Raw genomic sequence first — 17,662 nt, forward strand, 5'->3', positions numbered from 1 at the left:
TTCCTCCGACCGCACTTGATGCTAAGGGATACATTACTAATGATCATAAATATTCATGAATAATAATGAATATTCATGTTCATGTACGTTAAGAAGTCCCCTCTTCAAGATCAAACACTGAGTTTCATGCAGATAGGGTTTCCCTAGCATTCACATACTACTCAGTAGGGGAGTGAACCGTTTTCTCCGTATGGAATATCAATGGTCTGGCTGTGACTCACACTTGTTGCAGGGTCAAGGGGGAGGTGATTATGATGACAGGAGGGGGGAGGGTGGGGGAGGTGGAGAGGAGGTCTAGACCAGAAGTGCATAGGCAGCATCCGTGGCACTGACAGCCTGGAAAGTGGCCTTGAACGCCCTCCGGCTGGCTTCGTCCATCACCTATGGAGGCAAACAGAAATGCTTTTAGTTATTTCGCAAGATATACTATTTTGGGAAAAAAAAAAAGAAGGATAGAAATTCGACCTCTGCACATATTCAATTTGGATGTCTTTGCTTTTACTGCTTCTTCCTCTCCAATGATATTACCTATGGACATTCCTGGAAGAAGTTTCATCTGAGGTACATGTATGTATTGTTTGTTTTTTTTTGTCGAAGGTCAGTGACCTACGACCAATGACCCAGAGAGATTTGGCCCCAAGTCTAACTGGTACACCAACACATCATGTATTATACCTGGGCTGGGGACCAAGAAAATTAATTTGAGTGTTTTCTCTCACATTGCTATCATGAGATGTGATACAGAGGGACGGACAAACAACTGCACAACCCCATAAAACCCAATGCCCCTGGCATCCATCGACATAAAAACCTGTTTGGCGTGATTGCCACATTTCCAGAGATGTGCACATATTCTAATGCTCATCAGAAATAAGAACAGGGTATAACACATGTCCATTCTCTTTACTCACCAGGGCACCTGGGCATTTCTCATTCTGCAGAAATTTGCCTAAATGGAAGCAATTTGAGTACAATAACCATGGTCACGGTATGCAAAACTATGAGTAGTTTCATTGCTCCATATTCTACTTCATATAGTTTTTGGCAGTGTGACCGCAAACTTTTTTGGAAGTTTCCAGCAAAACTTCCCACAAAACTTACTGAAAGCACTTTGGCAGTTTCTTTAATTAACATTAAAATTACCCATAGATTTGTGTAGTGAGACCTTGCACAGCTGAACCTTCAAGAAGTTTGCCACATGATTCTATGTAAGGTCCAATGCCAAGTTGTTTATGCAAGTTGTGCACTTTTCTGTACATTGTTGGGCATTTGCTTGTTTTTTTAATCTGAGAAGGGTGCATGGTTTTTGCCCTGGAGGAGCATGTGCATTACAGACTGAAACTACAGGAAGTTTCGCATCAATGAAAATATGCACAGCTTTGTCTGCAGTGTGACTTCATGTTAAAACTTCTGGAAGTTATCGGGGAGCAAGCTAAGTGTAATTTCCGATAGCGTGAACGTGGCTAAACGAGCATCACAGATGCTAGCACTGACCTGGGTGTTGTAGAAATCCTTGGCCACCAGCACAAAGTACTTGCGGTCCATGGGTTCCAACTTGCCCATCCTGCTGATCACGTGACTCAATCTGAGGTCAGAGGTCAAGGAGAAATAAGGGGGGGGGGTAGGGTGGGGATGGCACCTTGTGGCATAACAGTTCCAGAATGAACCTACGCAGCAACAGAGTTTTGATTCAAAATACATGTGTGCTCTAAAGAGGCTGGTTATAAAAATGGGTTACCCCATATTAAGAACTTTATGCAAATGTAGGGTGAGCCAAAAGATCAGTCGCATCAATCACAGAATTCAGGATAACTGTGTTTTGAAATTACATAATTGCAGTCAAGTTGGGACATGAGCAGACTAAAGAAATTTAAGTACCCAGGTAAGTACAGTAAGCAAATAATGGATTCTTATTTTTCATGTATCAATTGACTATGTAATCGCGACAGTTACAGTGTACTTCTAGTAGCCTCATCTCATCTCCTCCTGGTCAGGATGATAAAAAAGGATACAATGCCCTGATCCACTTGTTTGTTGAGGCACTGATGAAGAAACAAGTCAGACTCCAGATTGCCATGGCAACGGGTGTCCTCTGGGTGAAGTTTGAGAGGGACAGCATCACCCAGTCTCGCACTGACTGAGTCTGTCCGTGATGATGGAGATTGCCAAACACCTGTAGCATGAAAAAGAGGTTAAGTTTGTTTGTTTGTTTGTTTGTTTGTTTGTTTTTTAAAGGAAGAGGTAAATTTGAGATTTCAAGCTCTGCTACCGATTGTAAATGTCTTTCTTTTTGCACAATAAAATGTTCTTGCTGAGTGGCTCAAAAAGATATTCTCTGGTTCTTAACCCATTGAGGGCGGGCTGATTTTGCTACAACATGCATTTCCCATGGACACGTGTCGGAGTATACATACTAGGGACTCGTCCGCAATGGGTTAAATTTGTGCTACACGATTGCTTGCTTCTATATTTTTATCAAAAAACAAAACAAAAAAACAAAAAAGAGAGACAGAATGTTGAACAAAAAACCCTGGGAGCTCTGGATGATTCACCCAAGCTAGTTCATCAGTCACAGGGTTTTGGGTATAGCGTTTCCAGCCACCACACATAGACTGCTGCTGGTCTTACGGGCAAGTTTGGGACCACGTCAATACCAGAAATAGCTGCAGAATGAATGCAAGTCTCTAAACACATGGTCCATTGTACTTCAATGGTAATCCCAGTTTATACTCCAGTTGATAATCTATCAATTTCTCTGACCTGGTATCAAAATGCAACAGTTTTAAGATGATTTCCCCAGTGCCCCATGCCACCAGAGGTGCAGTAAATTCCTTCTTCTATACATGAATCTGGACAATATATCCCATAATCAACATGTGACAGGACCCTCCGGGACGGATCCAGGAATTCCGTAAAGGGGGGCGCCTTTACAAAATTAAAGGGAGGCGCACGCAACCCCCTCCGTTTTTTCTTTTAATTTCTTTCTTTTAACAAAAAATAAAGGGGGGTGCATGCCCGGTGCGCCCCCGCCTAGATCCACCACTGACCCCCTACTCACCTTGAAGACGACGGTAGCCATGAGCTGCGGATGAGGCTGCTGATTGGACAGGAATTCACCAATCACCTTGTTCATGATGTCCTGGGGTGGGAAGAAGTCGTTGAGGAATGGAGGGAGGATGAAGGCCACGGCCCGTGCCTCCGAGGGGTAACCCTTTCGTATCCTTCGTTTAGATGGTGACACAAGAATGAGAGGAAGCAAAGCTGTGATGCTCCTATCTGATAAGTTTGATGTTAGGCTACCCTACCTCAGTTTTCTTGAGTAAATACCTTATTGGTTATCAATAAGGCCGCGCTGCTTTTACAAGAAGTAAAGCAGTCAATATGGGATGTGTCCTGTATGCTACCATAACCAAATCATTGTCTTCCAACCCAGTGAATCACCTGCTTAACCAACAGACATAGTAATATACGGGACTACTAAGTGTGCCAATGAGCAACTCTGTAACATCCAATAAATCAATAAACTTACAGACAATGCTATTTCTGCAATCAAAAGACCAACTGTTTGTTTGTTTTTTTGTCATCAGCTACTAATTGCTGTTTCTGTGCCAATTTCGTTGATATATAGAACAAAGTCTTGAACACAAAGAGCAGCACAAACAATAACCTACCCTGCATATATCACACAAACAAAAGTTTTGATTGGAATAACATTCTATTGCATCTTTTATTTTTCAGTCATAACGATCATGATGCAGCTTAGGCAGCGCTGTTGCCATATTTCCAAAGAATACATCTGTATACATGCTGTTGATTTATATTATGAACACACGTCAAGAATTTCTTCACATTTTCGTGATATCTTAACTCTTAAAAATGCTCTTCCGTTATCAGAACACAAAGATGACATATGCAGATTTTGCAACAGTTTTACATATTTTCAAATACTGTGGAATAATATGATGATATACAGTTGCACTACAAGGGTAACAGGTATAATGACATGATTCTTGTTTAAATATGTTGAAAAAATTTGAAAAACAGTTCTGCTATGGGAGGAACAGATTTCCATTTGGTAATCTATGTACAAATACAGTGGATTCCGTAATTAATGCCTTCAAATGAGAGTTGTGCTACAAGGGGAAAAAGTTTTAGGGACCTTTGCTGCACTACAGGTGCATTCTTATACATGCTTAGGTTTGCTGCTGACCAGCGAAATCAACACCACTGACCTGTCAAACATAACGGACACTCTCTCCATGGCCTGCAGCATCTCCTCCGGGTCGTGGGGCGGAGTCTCGTGCCCCTCCCCCTCCTCCTCGCTACCGGAGCCCCGCCCCTCCCCGGCGGTGTACATGCTGGTGAGGAGCACCCCCAGGGCGGAGAGGGCGTGCATGGGGGAGGGTAGGCACAGCCTGGGGAGACAGCAGGTGTGAATGGAAACAAGAATATTAAGTTAACCCTTTGAGTGCTTAGGTGCTTAGCTGGACTTGCCCAGCTTTTTAATCAGCACTCAGTAATCCATCTATCCAAACTTGACCTAGTTGTACAGTTAGTGAGCCCACTTGGGTGTAGTAATGTGCCTCAGTCCACAGAAGGCCATGGTGACACAATGGGAATATTAAGGGGGATTAGGTCATCTGTATTCATTGATAATTAGTTTCAAGACTACTATGCCAATTGGTGAGGAAAGCACTGTAGCATGCATGACACTCGGTGAACAAATCACTGTAGCATGCATGACACTCAGTGAACAAAGCATTGTACAGGTTAAAGGACAAGTTCACCTTCATAGACATGTGGGTTGAGTGAATGCAGCTATATTAGTAGAGCACATCAGTGAGAGTTTGAGGAAAATCGGACAATCCGTTCAAAAGTTATGAATTTTTCAAGTTTCCGCTCAGTCACGGCCGGATGAGAAGACTACTATAGCTTGTGATGTCACATGTGTACAACGATATAAAGAAAGAATAAAGAAAATTCATCATATTTTCACTTTTCTCGCATAACAAAAGAACAATCGACTTCTCTCTTTCAGAAGGCAGGGGGTATAATATTACCCATAACATACATCAGTAACAAGTCGAAGAAATGTGCACTTTATTCAAAAAGTAAAGTTTTGTGAAATTCTCTTTTTATTTTCCTTATATCGTTGTACGCATGTGACATCATACACTGTAGTAGTCTTCTCATCCAGCAGTGACTGCGCAGATACTTTAAAAATTCATAACTTTTGAACGGATTGTCCGATTTTCCCCAAACTTTCACTGATGTGCTCTATTTATATTGTTGCCTTCACTCAATCCACATGTATATGAAGGTGGACTTGTCCTTTAATGAAAAGATATCACTCACAGAAAAGGACCTATGTAACCCTCACTGCAAACTCTTTGCTGATCTCTAGGAAAGCTTTTTCACCGATCAACATAGAAACAGTAAAACTCTGAGTACTAGTGTTAATATTTTTGTATCTACCGTAAAACGAGGAATGTTAGTGTGCATTTTAATTTCGCAAATTTTGCGAGCGGCAAGATTCGCAAAAATAAAATGCACACGAAAGTTCTTGTCTACACTTTATGCATTGAATGCCAGTGGCAATTCGAGAAAATTTTATGCCACAAAATAAGCCGTCGGCTCCAATTTGTGAAAATTTCATGCCGCAAATATATCATGTTTTACAGTATTCATTTTCTACATAAAAAAACAACAAGATCAGTGTGCATAAACTGAACATAAGATATGGCAATGCGGTTGGATTGCCTACTCAGCTGAACCTACACAACACAGCTGTTCAACGGCTGAGGGGTCCATGCACAAAATGTGTGGATGGGCCTTGCATAATCCTAATTTCTAGTGCATCACAATGGACTTCTTGTAGGAATATCAAACTATTACACTTACATGGGTAGTAAGTACTAAATAGTAAATGAGTAAGTTAGTAGTAATTAAGTACTACATGGGCATAGAATGGGTTGACTAAGATTAAAATCTTTGCTTGCAATGGGACAGTGTCCTCCTTCATTTACTTATTTTTCTAAGCTACTTAATTTCAATGGTACCATTTCTTAATACATATTATGCTCTTTGTTCATGACTGATTTCATTTCCAAATGATAACATTGTTGTTGTTGTTGTTGTTGTTTTTTCAAATCTTTCTTTCAGAGTGTGCCATACAGTCTTGGCTGCTCCAGTTTCCAGACATCAATGTTATATAACTTTGGCCTTCCCCATAACTTGCTAACGTATACTCTTATGTCACTAGAGAAGTGTATAAGAGGCAGCTGGTAGCACACCTGTCGACGCCGAGTTTCTTCAGCATGTCCCTCTCCTGTGAGCTGAGTGCACGGGCCACCAGGAGCCTCTCAAAGCCCACCATGACGGCCTCGTAGACCAGCCACGACGTCGACTCATCACTCATCAGTACCATAGTGATGCATTGCTGGAGGGGTGTGTGGAGACAAAAAGAATCCATGATTTAGGAAAAGGGGAGGGGGTGTCATGGAATAAGCTGAGATTTTGGCATCTGGTATCACACATCATAATTGTAAATAAATTGGGACTATCAGGACACATAAGCCCAAACTCATAACACAAAGAAGTTAAAAGTCAAATCCAAGGTTTGAATTTTGTACATGGACTAAAACAAGCACTCAATAAGCATACCTCTCACATGCATCAGGGAATAATTTTCCAACTCAAATCTGATTAGCAGTTTCAGATGATGAATAATATTTCAAATGGTATCCTGTACATTTCTATGGAAGAAAACTGCGACACAAAAGCTAGTTTGTGTAGCAGTGGTGTAAAAAATGCATAACAAATTACGATGCAATACCAGGAAAATTATTCCCTGTGCATGTATCAGTGTACATTCATCATTGGATGTCTGTTGGCATACGCAATCTATCACACACATAGACAGAATCTGCACAATCCATGGGCTAAATTTACAACATCTTTGTAAATTCCAGACACATTACCCATGATGAACTCAAGACACTCTCTTTTCTTTTTTAAATGTTTATCTTTTATCGGTCTTTCTGAAATCAGACAAAATTTGGCTGTCATATCTTGCATAGTTGCAAAGTCAAATGATATCTGGGGGGCATTTCATGAAGCGATTTGGTCGGATATTTTTCTGACAAACTATTACAAGCTACTGAAATCCTTGCATCTGATTGGCTGAGAGCAAATTTGTCCTACAAGACTTTGTCGGACAAAATGCTTCATGAAATGCCCCCCTGAAATGATACTTGACAGCACACTCCTCCAGCACCTGCAAATAATAATTTTCACTGACTGAGGGGGTCATCTATCTATCCATCCATTCATCCATTCTTCTATCCACAGATCAATTCATCTTTCTATCCATCTACCAATCCATCCGTACATCCATGCATCCAACCATCTATTCATCTACTGGCACTCCTCAATTCATAGATTTTTTCATGCTACTATCCATCTGTCAATCTATCCACTGATTCACAGTACATATCACTCTGTATGTCTGTATCTAAGGCAAGATATACCGTAAAAGTGGACATTTTCGCGCGAGTACTTTTTCACCTTCGGCCGCGTAAGATGAATTTCATGTGTTTTTAATTCCACGGAATCAAGACATTACATAGTGGTAGGTATTACAGAGAGCAAAATCATTTGTGTGCTTTTATTTTCGTGCTAGTTTCTGGTTGCGCGAAATACACATAAAATTTCAACACCGTGAAAATGTCCACTTTTACGGTACACGTATGTTGACAGACAGATACTGAAAGATGTGAAATTTTATTATTTATCATACAGGCAAAAGATTAAATGCCTGTCTGGCTCTAATCAGAAACCTGAAAACACAGGGGTAAGCAAGTCATTTCATATCATTATCATATCATCAACAGAGCCTCTATCTTGCTGAAAATAATCTAATGATTAACATCAACATCAGCTCCGCTTTTCTCATTAATGCTTCTGCTGTTGATGCCATGTTTTGGAATCCAGAGGCACAGAATCTGTGTAATCTCACTGAAAAGTTGGCAGTGTGTCTCTCACCTGCAGAATGACTTTGGTGAACTCTGTTCCCGCCGTGAGGTCAGAGTAGTACTCCATGATGTAGAACGCTACAGACAGCATCACCAAGACATGCTTCTGGCTGGCTCCACTGCTGTTTCTGCAAAGATCATCAGTACCATGGGGACAAAAAAAAAAAAAACATATCTCATGAGACTGTCAGAATTAAAGAAATATTACATTGGCATGTTTTTTATCCTGGTAGGATTTTCCCACCCCTCCTCCTCACAAACACATTACATTACTTAGCACTACTTCTTACATGTAGATTTATTTCAAGGCCATGATTGCAGTTTTGTGACACGTAGAGTCGACAAAAATAGTATGTCTAGGTCTACAACAGTAGTCTTGGTTCAATATGAAACAAATGTAAAAGTAGATAAAAAAGTCAAACAACACCCTTCTGGATAGAGGCAATACTATGATATCATACAAACAGACTTAAAAACGACGCCAATATTTACTCGAATTGCAGAAAAGCTTGGCTCCCAATAAGTTTTATATGAACACACGTAGAGCTTTTACCTACTACAGCACAAACAAAATATTTTGAGGTGTTTTCATTTTCAAAAATTTCCCGAGTTGACAAGCATTCACGATATACCATCTTCTGTGACATAAATGCAATTTATATCGTCTAATATGTGGGAAATTACTATTTTTTCTCTTAAAAAGGAAAAAATAATTATTTCTCAGTCAATCTCATTGGTTCTCCATCACAAATTCATCCACTCACAAAATTGTCTCACGAGTTCCAATTAATGAAATATGAGGCTTGTAGAGAAGTAATACACATATTTTGATGCACTTACGTTGACACTGCTTTGATGTTTCTGATGATGTAGTCCGTTACCATGGGAACAAAGACTTCAATATCCTCCACAGCATCAGACTCCAGGATATAGAGCACTCCGTAAAGCGCCCCCACCCTGCTGGGGAGGTGAGTACTGCGAAGTGTGACCTCTAAAAGTTTGCTGACCTTCTCAGAGACATCTTTGTCCTACAGTGTTAAGATTTAACAGAGAGAAACACTGAGAGTTAGCAGCAAAGCTAGAGACTTCTGCAAATTTTTTTGACATTTCATTTCTCTTTGTAAAACAAGTGCAAGATTCCCCCCTTTTTTTTTTTGTGTTTAGATGAATTGAAAGTGAACAAATTCCAGTATATACTTTCTAAAAAAATGTCTCTAGTGTTTAGCAGCAGCTTAATAGAGAACCAAAGTGTGATGTCACAGCCATTCATCACCATGGAAACTGGTTCTAAACAAACTCACCTACAAGCTGTCATGTGAAACCTATTGTTTCTATCCATGCTTGAACCTGGTCCCAACCCAAGCTGTACAAAAGACAGTGACATACTAGTAATTACTATGGTACTTTATAGACTGGCTCACCATTCCAAGGACGGAGGCAGCCTTGCAGATGCCTGGGATGACGTACTGTGAGACCAACTCATCCTCCACTGGGTGGATCTTGTTCAGTTCCAGGAGAGTTTCATACATCCACTCAAACTGGGCTCTCTCTGTGAAGATGTCTGATATCAACAGCACCTGCATTCCAAGGGGACAAAGACAGACATATAGACCACAGATTGGTACACGGACAAAGGCACACCAAAAATCCTAACACACATCATAAACAAACACATAGGGAAGCACATGATCATGAACAGGCATATGGCGAATCCCAAAACACACTGTAAACATGTGATTGTATGCAACAAATACACATAAATATGGCAAATAATACCTGTATATACACGCAGGTACAGACACAGACGCACACACACACACATATGCACATGCAAAAGAACACACCTGGAATACTCATAGCATGATAAATCATATGTAGCTACCTGCATTCACCCATAAAAATCAGATACAGGTTCAAAAGAGCAGTCAGGAAGATACCTGCCTTCCTGACTCTGGGAGATTTTCATATTCTCTTATTGCGACATTAAGAAATATATTCATTTTCAGGAAAGGCTCAAGGTGGCAAAATAACTTTGTTTGTTTGTTTGCTGTTTCTTTTTTAATTCTTGTACTTGTTACTCTTTGTTCTTGATTTAGTTTTGCAACTTTTTATGCACACCCTTGCTGAAAAGCAGCTTATAAGCTGACAGCAGGCTTTTTACCATGGCAAAATAAATAAAAATTAAATCCAAAATGAAAAAATCAATATGAAATATGTCAAGAGATAAGTCCATCAGATCATATTGTCTCTTTTCTTGCAATAAAGCGACTTATCTCCTTCTAATACCCATAACAACATTTAGCTGACACTTGCCCTGATACCACCTATTGTTAATCATCAAGTGTTGTCAAAACATCATTGCTGATCCGAAAAAGACAAGGCAAGTGCCAAATTGTGTCTCGCCCATTTGCGGTACAAGGAATTAATATTTTTTATAACTCCCAGAAGTTAATTGACCTGCTTATGACCTTTGACCTTGTGGTGACCTTCAACACCCCAAGGGACATTTACCATCCAACTTTGGTCACAAACGGACAAAGGGATCAAAAGTAATGAGCCATAATCAAAATGCGCCATAAAAACTTAACATTGGGCCCTAAAAATTTATTTACCCCTTTCTGTGACCTTTGACTTTGTGATGACCTTTAACTCCCCAAGGGACATCTACTGTCCAGGACAAAGGGATCAAAAGTTATGAGCCACAATCAAAGCGTGCCCTAAAAACATAACATTGGGCCCTAAAAGTTTGTTGACCCCTGTATGTGACCTTTGACCTTGTGACAACCTTCACCTCCCCAAGGGACATCTTCCATCTAAGTTTGGTCACAAACGGACAAAGGGATCAAAAGTTATGAGCCATAAACGAAATGCGACCTAAAAACTTAACATTGGGCCCTAAAAGTTCGTTGACCCCTGTCAGTGACCTTTGACCTTATGGTTACCTTCAACTTCCCAAGAGACATCTACCATCACCCAAGTCTGATTGCCATTGTAGCAACATGTGCTGAGTTACATGTGATAAGAGAGTCTTGCAAGTAAACTTTAACGTATGACCTCAAATGACCTTTGACCTTATCCTGTGACCTCCAACGGCACCATAACATGAAGGTACCCCCAGTGCATCTATGACCCAAGTTAGGTTGTAATCCAAGCAACTTATGTGAAGTTATTTGTCAAAAGAGAGTCTTGCAGGTAGACTTTAACATAGAAAAGAGAGTCTTCCACATACTCTTTTAATATATGACCTCAAATGACCTTTGACATCATCACATGACCTCTGACAACACCATAACATGAAGATACCCCTAGTGCTTCTATCACCCAAGTGTGGCTGCCATTGCTGTAACAGTTGCCAAGTTATGCATCATAAGAGAGTCTTGCAGGTAAACTTTAACATTTGTGACGGACGACGGACGACGGACGGACGACGGACGGACGCCATTTGGATCCCTTAGTCTCGCCTTCACCTCCGGTGGGCGAGACAAAAAGTCAGACTAGTGGAAGGCTTAACCCTTTCTGTGCCAGGGACTTTGGACAGTGTGTACAATGCTATGGGGTTTTCTGTGCCAAACGCCCCCCTAAAGCAGCAAAAGGGTTAACACACAGCCGTGCACTCACAGACTTGATGGTCTCACAGAGCAGCATGAGTGAGGTGCGTCTGGCCGCACCGGGGGCCAGCCACTGGCCGTAGACCTCCAGCAGCAGCACCAGGCAGGAGTGGACGTCCAGGTTGGTCGGGGTCCGGCCCAGGGCGGCCGGGATGGCCGTCCGGCTCATGGGCACGATGCTGGCGGCCTCGGCCCCACCCTGGCTCTGGTCTTCCACCAGGGGAAGAATCATGCTGTTGATGGCCCAGATCCCATGGACAGAGATCTAGGGGACATGGGAGGAATGGAGGCCAGCAATGAACATCTTCCAGAACAGCAAAATACATGATGAAGCCCAATGCATGACAAATCATTGTTTGAAATCAAAATCCTATCCTCTACAGTGATTACAAAGTTCTGGTCAGGGTTTGAGAACCCGTCTCACACCATTTCATATTTGCTTGCAATATATCAAAAGAGTCTACCAAGAAACTTACCTGGCTGATGCGATTTGCCAGGATGATGAGTTGTTTTGGGAGTATTTTGAGATCAAACGTGTAGAATGATAAAAAATCGGTATAACGACTTTTATTCCAGAAGGGTCCAGGCTAACTCGGTCTCAGGGACAACTCGGCACTATTTCAGATAATTTACATGCAGTTCTTGATCGCCATATTTCATACATAGGCGCAAGTTCATTTTGTATAGGCACCAAAGAGGTTCTTTGATGCGCACGCTGTATTAACTCGGCCCATAACTGTGACCAGCCAGAACGCGAAGCACTCCCATAGTTCAACACTGTACAATCCAGACGGACAACTCAACCCGCCGTCAAAGTGAGGCCGAGTTGTCCCCAAGTCCGAGTTAGCCTGACCCCGATCGGGTAAGTTCTGAGATTGCGACGCCAGCGAACCTTTTAGGTTAATATTTCACATTTTTGCATTACCCAACGAATATCTTATTACAGCGTTATTCCACACATTTCTTAGGCATACGTGTACATTTTCGAGCGAAATTTGACAGTTCAGCAGGCGTACCAGAACTACATTTTACCTTTATTGCAGGAGAGGAAATTACACAAGAAAAAAAGCAAATAAACACAAACAAAAACACCATGCTGCCATCACCTGTGATACGTGAAAATTAAAATTAAGTGTTGAATGTTGGCCTTCATGAAACATGACTACAAAGTCCACAAATAAAATCATGTAAAAGTGGAAATTTTTGTGAATTTCGTGTGACCACAAACTAGCACGAAAAATGAAAGCATATATTGGAAAGTAGTTTGCCTGTTATATGTGGAACTATGTAATAACTTGATTCCACAGAAATACAAATGTGCAAAATTCATCTTACTTGGCAGAGCATGAAAAACTACTCGCGCAAAAATATCCACTTTTACAGTATTGACAACTATCAAAGAGCGATCTCACCTGTCCCAGTGTGAACTGGCCCTGGTTGCCCACATTTTCCATATTAGCGGTCAGCATCTCATCAAACGGCCCCTCCATGGCAGTACTGGTGGCTGGTTGTAGGGACTGCCCAGTCCTAGAAAAATTAAGCAGAGAGAATGGTCAATTGCTAGGAAAGTGTCAATTTCAAGCAAAAGAATACAGTAAGCTACTTTCCCTCTCTTACCTTTCTTTCACTTTACTCATTTTGTCTTTCTCTGGTTTTCACAAAGACTGTAAAATCTGTTATTTCTATGTACAGATATTTTTGTGAATAAGGAGGTTGAGCTGTTTTCACAATTTGACACCGAGGCTATTATACGTGCACTAATGCCTGTCTGTAAATCTAATGCAATCAAGATCATGGCCCAAACGTTATATGCGAAATTCACAAAAATTACACCACTGAGAAATAACAGCTTTAACAGTATCTACACGTACATGGTGAAATTATGAACTGAAACAAACCTTGCTGCTTGCATAGACTGCATCTCTCTGTCCACCAACACCCTCAGACGAGCTAACCTTTGACCTTTCTGGGTGGCCAGGAAGGGTAAGCTGTCGTGGCGGGGGATGCAGAGGGGTCGGCTGGTCATGGGGTTACCAGCCGTCGGGCGGAGGATGGTGTTGAGAAGGAGTGAGGTGATTCCTCTCACAGCCAAGCATATAAGTTCACTTTGCTCAATCTCCTCCTGCAAAATCCACAACCGGGAAAGTTGATATTATTTTGTTCTTGACAGCAAACATGATGGTAAAAATATCAGCGACAGCATCAACTCTAGAAAACAAACTGTCTTTCTCTTTAAGTAGAGTATTCTGGTGTTGGAAGATCTGATTAGACATGCAAAATACATGGTGTTGACATATCTAGGAATAAAATGAATAGATTCCAGTCATCTTGACTTCAACTTTGTAATGCAATGTCTCAAAACAAATGCACAAGAGACCCCGGGTCTAGTGCTCACTACAGCAGTGCACTTTGCTATATAACCCCACCTGAGGCAAACTATTTTGTAAGTCCTGAGATTCAGGGATTGCTGGAGGCCCCTTGGGCAACATCCTCCTAATTTGGGGCATTTGGGACCTCCCTATAGGGTCTCCTGGGGGCACAACCATTATTTGTACAAACTATTACCCCACCCTCATTGATAATTCCTTCCAAGTTTGGTCAAAATCCAACCAGCCACCAGATTCATGAAGACAACAAAAATATCAAAAATTATGCAAATTAACTATTTGGGGTATTTGGGCCACACCTTAGCACCCCCTGCGGGGGTGTAACCACTGTCTGTGCATACTATAACACCCTCCCCCAACAGATGATTCCCGCAAAGTTTGGACAAACTGAAAAAACATGTTTTCAAGAAGATGAAAATGTCAAAAGATCATGAAAATCAGCTCCAATATCCTTTTTGTCAGGTGGCAGTTAAAATATCAAACTTCATTTTTTTTTCAAATCAATACCAAATATCTCAATATTCAGCCAGACTACCTCAATAAGCAGTTTTCTCAGTTTTCATATCTGTGCCTGTTTTACCATCACACGGTGACAAATCACACAATTATGAAATACTGCCATATAATATCCATCCAATGCCTGCAGGATGCTTTGATTATTCCTCTCTCATTGCAGAAAGCCACAACTTACCTCCCGCATGACTTCCTCGGGGATCTCTGCTGGGTTGAGAAGTCCAAGCAGGGATGCCCAGGTCTCTTCAAACTGGCAGCGACTGGTCCATCCTATAGGATGAGGTCATGACATCAATCAAAACTTTACTGATCTTCACAGTTACATACAGAATTCTTCTGGACATAACACCAAGAGCATTATCACGGAAATGAAAATGTAGAAAATAAAGCAAAATACATGTAGAATAAAAACATCCTTTTTATTAAACAAAAGCAGGAAAAAGATAAAATTTCTTCTGACAAATAATGCTGTTACCACACCAAACACTTGAATTCTTCTTTCACTCATGCACTGCTCTGCTCTTTGATCACAGTCTGGGTAATTCAATTCACTAAGCTACATAGTCTTATTTGTAGGATCAGTTCTAATAGTCAATGTAAAAGTACAGTCGGCTTGCTTGGAGTTACATCTACAGCAATGTCTTCATGCAAGGCAGAGAGTGGCATAATCTGGAAGGAAATTCCAAATTTAGTGAGCCACTGCTCATGTTTGACTGAAACGCATCTTGCTTACAGAGGCAAAACTAAAGGTGAAAATAATCACCCTCACTTTCACCAGTGTGGTTGATACACATCTTCCTTGTAGAGGGGAAAGGGTAAGGTGCAAACAATCGTTCATTTTCATATCATTGAGGTTCCATGTAAAGGGAAAGGTATGAAAGGTGAAAACAATCACTTCTGCTTTCCTACCAATGAGGTTGAATCTTTGGATGAAGCTCCTGAGTACTGTTTTCTCCTTCAGGAAGTCTAGGGGGATCGGAGGCAGGTCGGTCTGGGAGCGCTCCAGGGGGCTGGGGGACCAACCCATCTTCCAGATGAAAGGCGGGGTACGGGCGAAGCCATTGACCATGGGCAGGCGGGCGAGGCCCACCATGGCCCTCTGCAGGGGTTGGTGGAGGAACTGCGGCGTCCTGGACAAGAGAGCCTGGTGGCCCCTGTGGGAGGAGTCTCCGCTGAGCAGCTCCAGCAGCTCCGAGATGACCTGACACGCCCGGAGACGGTGGTCGAATCCTGGTTGGGGGGGGGGGGGGGGGGAAGATGGAGACATTTTTAAGATGACATCAGCATCTCTTGAGTGAGGGAACAAGGGTTTATTTCAATATTCCTCATCAGTCTATGAAAGCTGGATGACTTTTGGCAGACAACAACGTACCATCAAGCCTTTGCAGATGACAATGATGTACTAGCTAGTACTACATGAAAAGTTGATTTTGAATGTCATGATACATGAGAGACAGTTTCATCAATGAACTTGGAAAAACTTACAAATCATGACAATACAGACATACCAATGCTTTTAACACTGTCATCAGGCACATTATCGAAATCAAGAAACCTAATTTTGTCCATATACTTGTTTCATCCAATTCTAATACGGAAGCTTTCACGTTCGACAATGTTTTTTATGCCCACAAAAAGGAAACTGCATATGTAATCTGGTAAATTATATCTTAAAAAATAACAGAAAAGAGAAATGGATAAGTCAAGACTCAATTCTTTCCTACAAGATGAAAGAAACAGGTTTCATGGCATTTGCATATCAATTCTATGCCTGACTTTTTAATAATGAGTGATAAAGTAAAGGCTACATCCTTCCCCTTACAACAATGATCAATTCAATGAAACAAAATTTCTGTCAATATCACTTACCTGGGCTTAGTTCCTGTTTCTTCTCTGATATCGGCAGGTCGACCTCTTCATGGTCTTCTTTCCAGACTTTTCCTTCAATAAATAATTTCAAAAAGAAAGACTGCTCAACAATGGCATGAGAAAATGAACAAAGTGAATATACTGTAATCTAAAGTAGATAATGACTTGATTTTCGACAGTCGAAAAGGACAATATAATCTGAAAGACCAGAATTTGGTTTTGGCAGTGCTGCAAATGTATTCTTCATGATATACATACTTTGGCAAATGCTTTTTACAATTTTCATTGTAGTGAAAAATTGATTTCATCTTGGTCCATTTAATTGCTGACGAATGAAAATATTATTCAGAGTTTTACTCTAGTGTACTCACCTGATTGTATGAGGTGATACAGGCAGCCAATGGCAGAGCAGACCCAAGTCATGTGATCTGCTTCACCAATCACAGAGAAGAAGTCGGTCTGCTGGAGGACCTCAGCGACACACTCAATGGAATGCAGGACTTGTGTAGAGAAGATTGTTTTACCCTCCAATATACTCCAGCTTACCAACTGTGTGTGACAGAGGATGGAGGCAAACACAGTAATCCTATCTGTGCCAGGGACTTTGGACTGGTCTGCCATTGCTACTTTTTATCATCACTTTCATTTCAGCCATTAAAGGGATCGTATAGTTTTGGTTGAGACGGCAGACCTAATTTCAGGTTTCTAACATTTTTTGGTGAGATAATGAGAAACCTCTTATGAAATATGAAAGAGCATGTAATTCCATGAGGAATTCAAAGTTTATTTGATGGAAAATTGGTTTTGAAATGGCTGAGATATCCAAAACAGTGCGATTCTAATAAGTGTGGGACCCACCTTTTATTTGTTTTACTTAGTTTGTTTTTGGATGTTTCAGTCATTCAAAACTCGATTTTCATCAAATAAACTTTGAATTCCTCTTAAAATGGTATGCTCTGTACTATTTCATAAGTGTTTTCTTGGTATCTCGCAAAAAGTTAAAAGCCCAATTCTCATCTCCACCAACACTGTACCATCCCTTTAGTATGAATGTTAGATTCATACTGTTATATAGTGGATTGTAGAGGGGAAATACGCAAACCTAAGAACTGGCTCTTATGCAGGATACAAAGTCACACACAATCTGTATTGCAAGAAGAAAAAATTCCAGAGAGATTACTCGGTAATGAGTTGAAAGAAATTGTAGCTTTGATCTGCTTGGTTTCTCTGCATTTGTTAAAATATTAATATC

At 40.9% G+C, this 17,662-nt stretch overlaps 1 protein-coding gene across 1 annotated transcript in view; it reads right to left on the minus strand.

The window, feature by feature from the left end:
• Positions 1-294: 294 nt before the first annotated feature.
• Positions 295-17,662, minus strand: part of LOC139708046 (huntingtin-like) — an 81,027-nt gene continuing 63,659 nt past the window's right edge. The window contains exons 43-59 of the mRNA XM_071620034.1: positions 16,782-16,959; positions 16,411-16,482; positions 15,910-15,921; positions 15,451-15,771; positions 14,720-14,811; positions 13,540-13,763; positions 13,054-13,168; positions 11,652-11,906; positions 9,455-9,610; positions 8,874-9,061; positions 8,044-8,161; positions 6,294-6,439; positions 4,233-4,415; positions 3,059-3,221; positions 2,013-2,173; positions 1,495-1,585; positions 295-381 (exon numbers count right to left, since the gene is read on the minus strand). Coding sequence (XP_071476135.1) covers positions 295-381; positions 1,495-1,585; positions 2,013-2,173; positions 3,059-3,221; positions 4,233-4,415; positions 6,294-6,439; positions 8,044-8,161; positions 8,874-9,061; positions 9,455-9,610; positions 11,652-11,906; positions 13,054-13,168; positions 13,540-13,763; positions 14,720-14,811; positions 15,451-15,771; positions 15,910-15,921; positions 16,411-16,482; positions 16,782-16,959 — 2,562 coding nt within the window. The remainder of the gene's footprint in view (positions 382-1,494; positions 1,586-2,012; positions 2,174-3,058; positions 3,222-4,232; positions 4,416-6,293; positions 6,440-8,043; positions 8,162-8,873; positions 9,062-9,454; positions 9,611-11,651; positions 11,907-13,053; positions 13,169-13,539; positions 13,764-14,719; positions 14,812-15,450; positions 15,772-15,909; positions 15,922-16,410; positions 16,483-16,781; positions 16,960-17,662) is intronic.

Source organism: Diadema antillarum, unplaced genomic scaffold, assembly GCF_040938485.1.
Source record: "Diadema antillarum isolate AM-2024a unplaced genomic scaffold, OU_Dant_1.0 seq00001295_RagTag, whole genome shotgun sequence".
NCBI classification, from domain to species: domain Eukaryota; kingdom Metazoa; phylum Echinodermata; class Echinoidea; order Diadematoida; family Diadematidae; genus Diadema; species Diadema antillarum.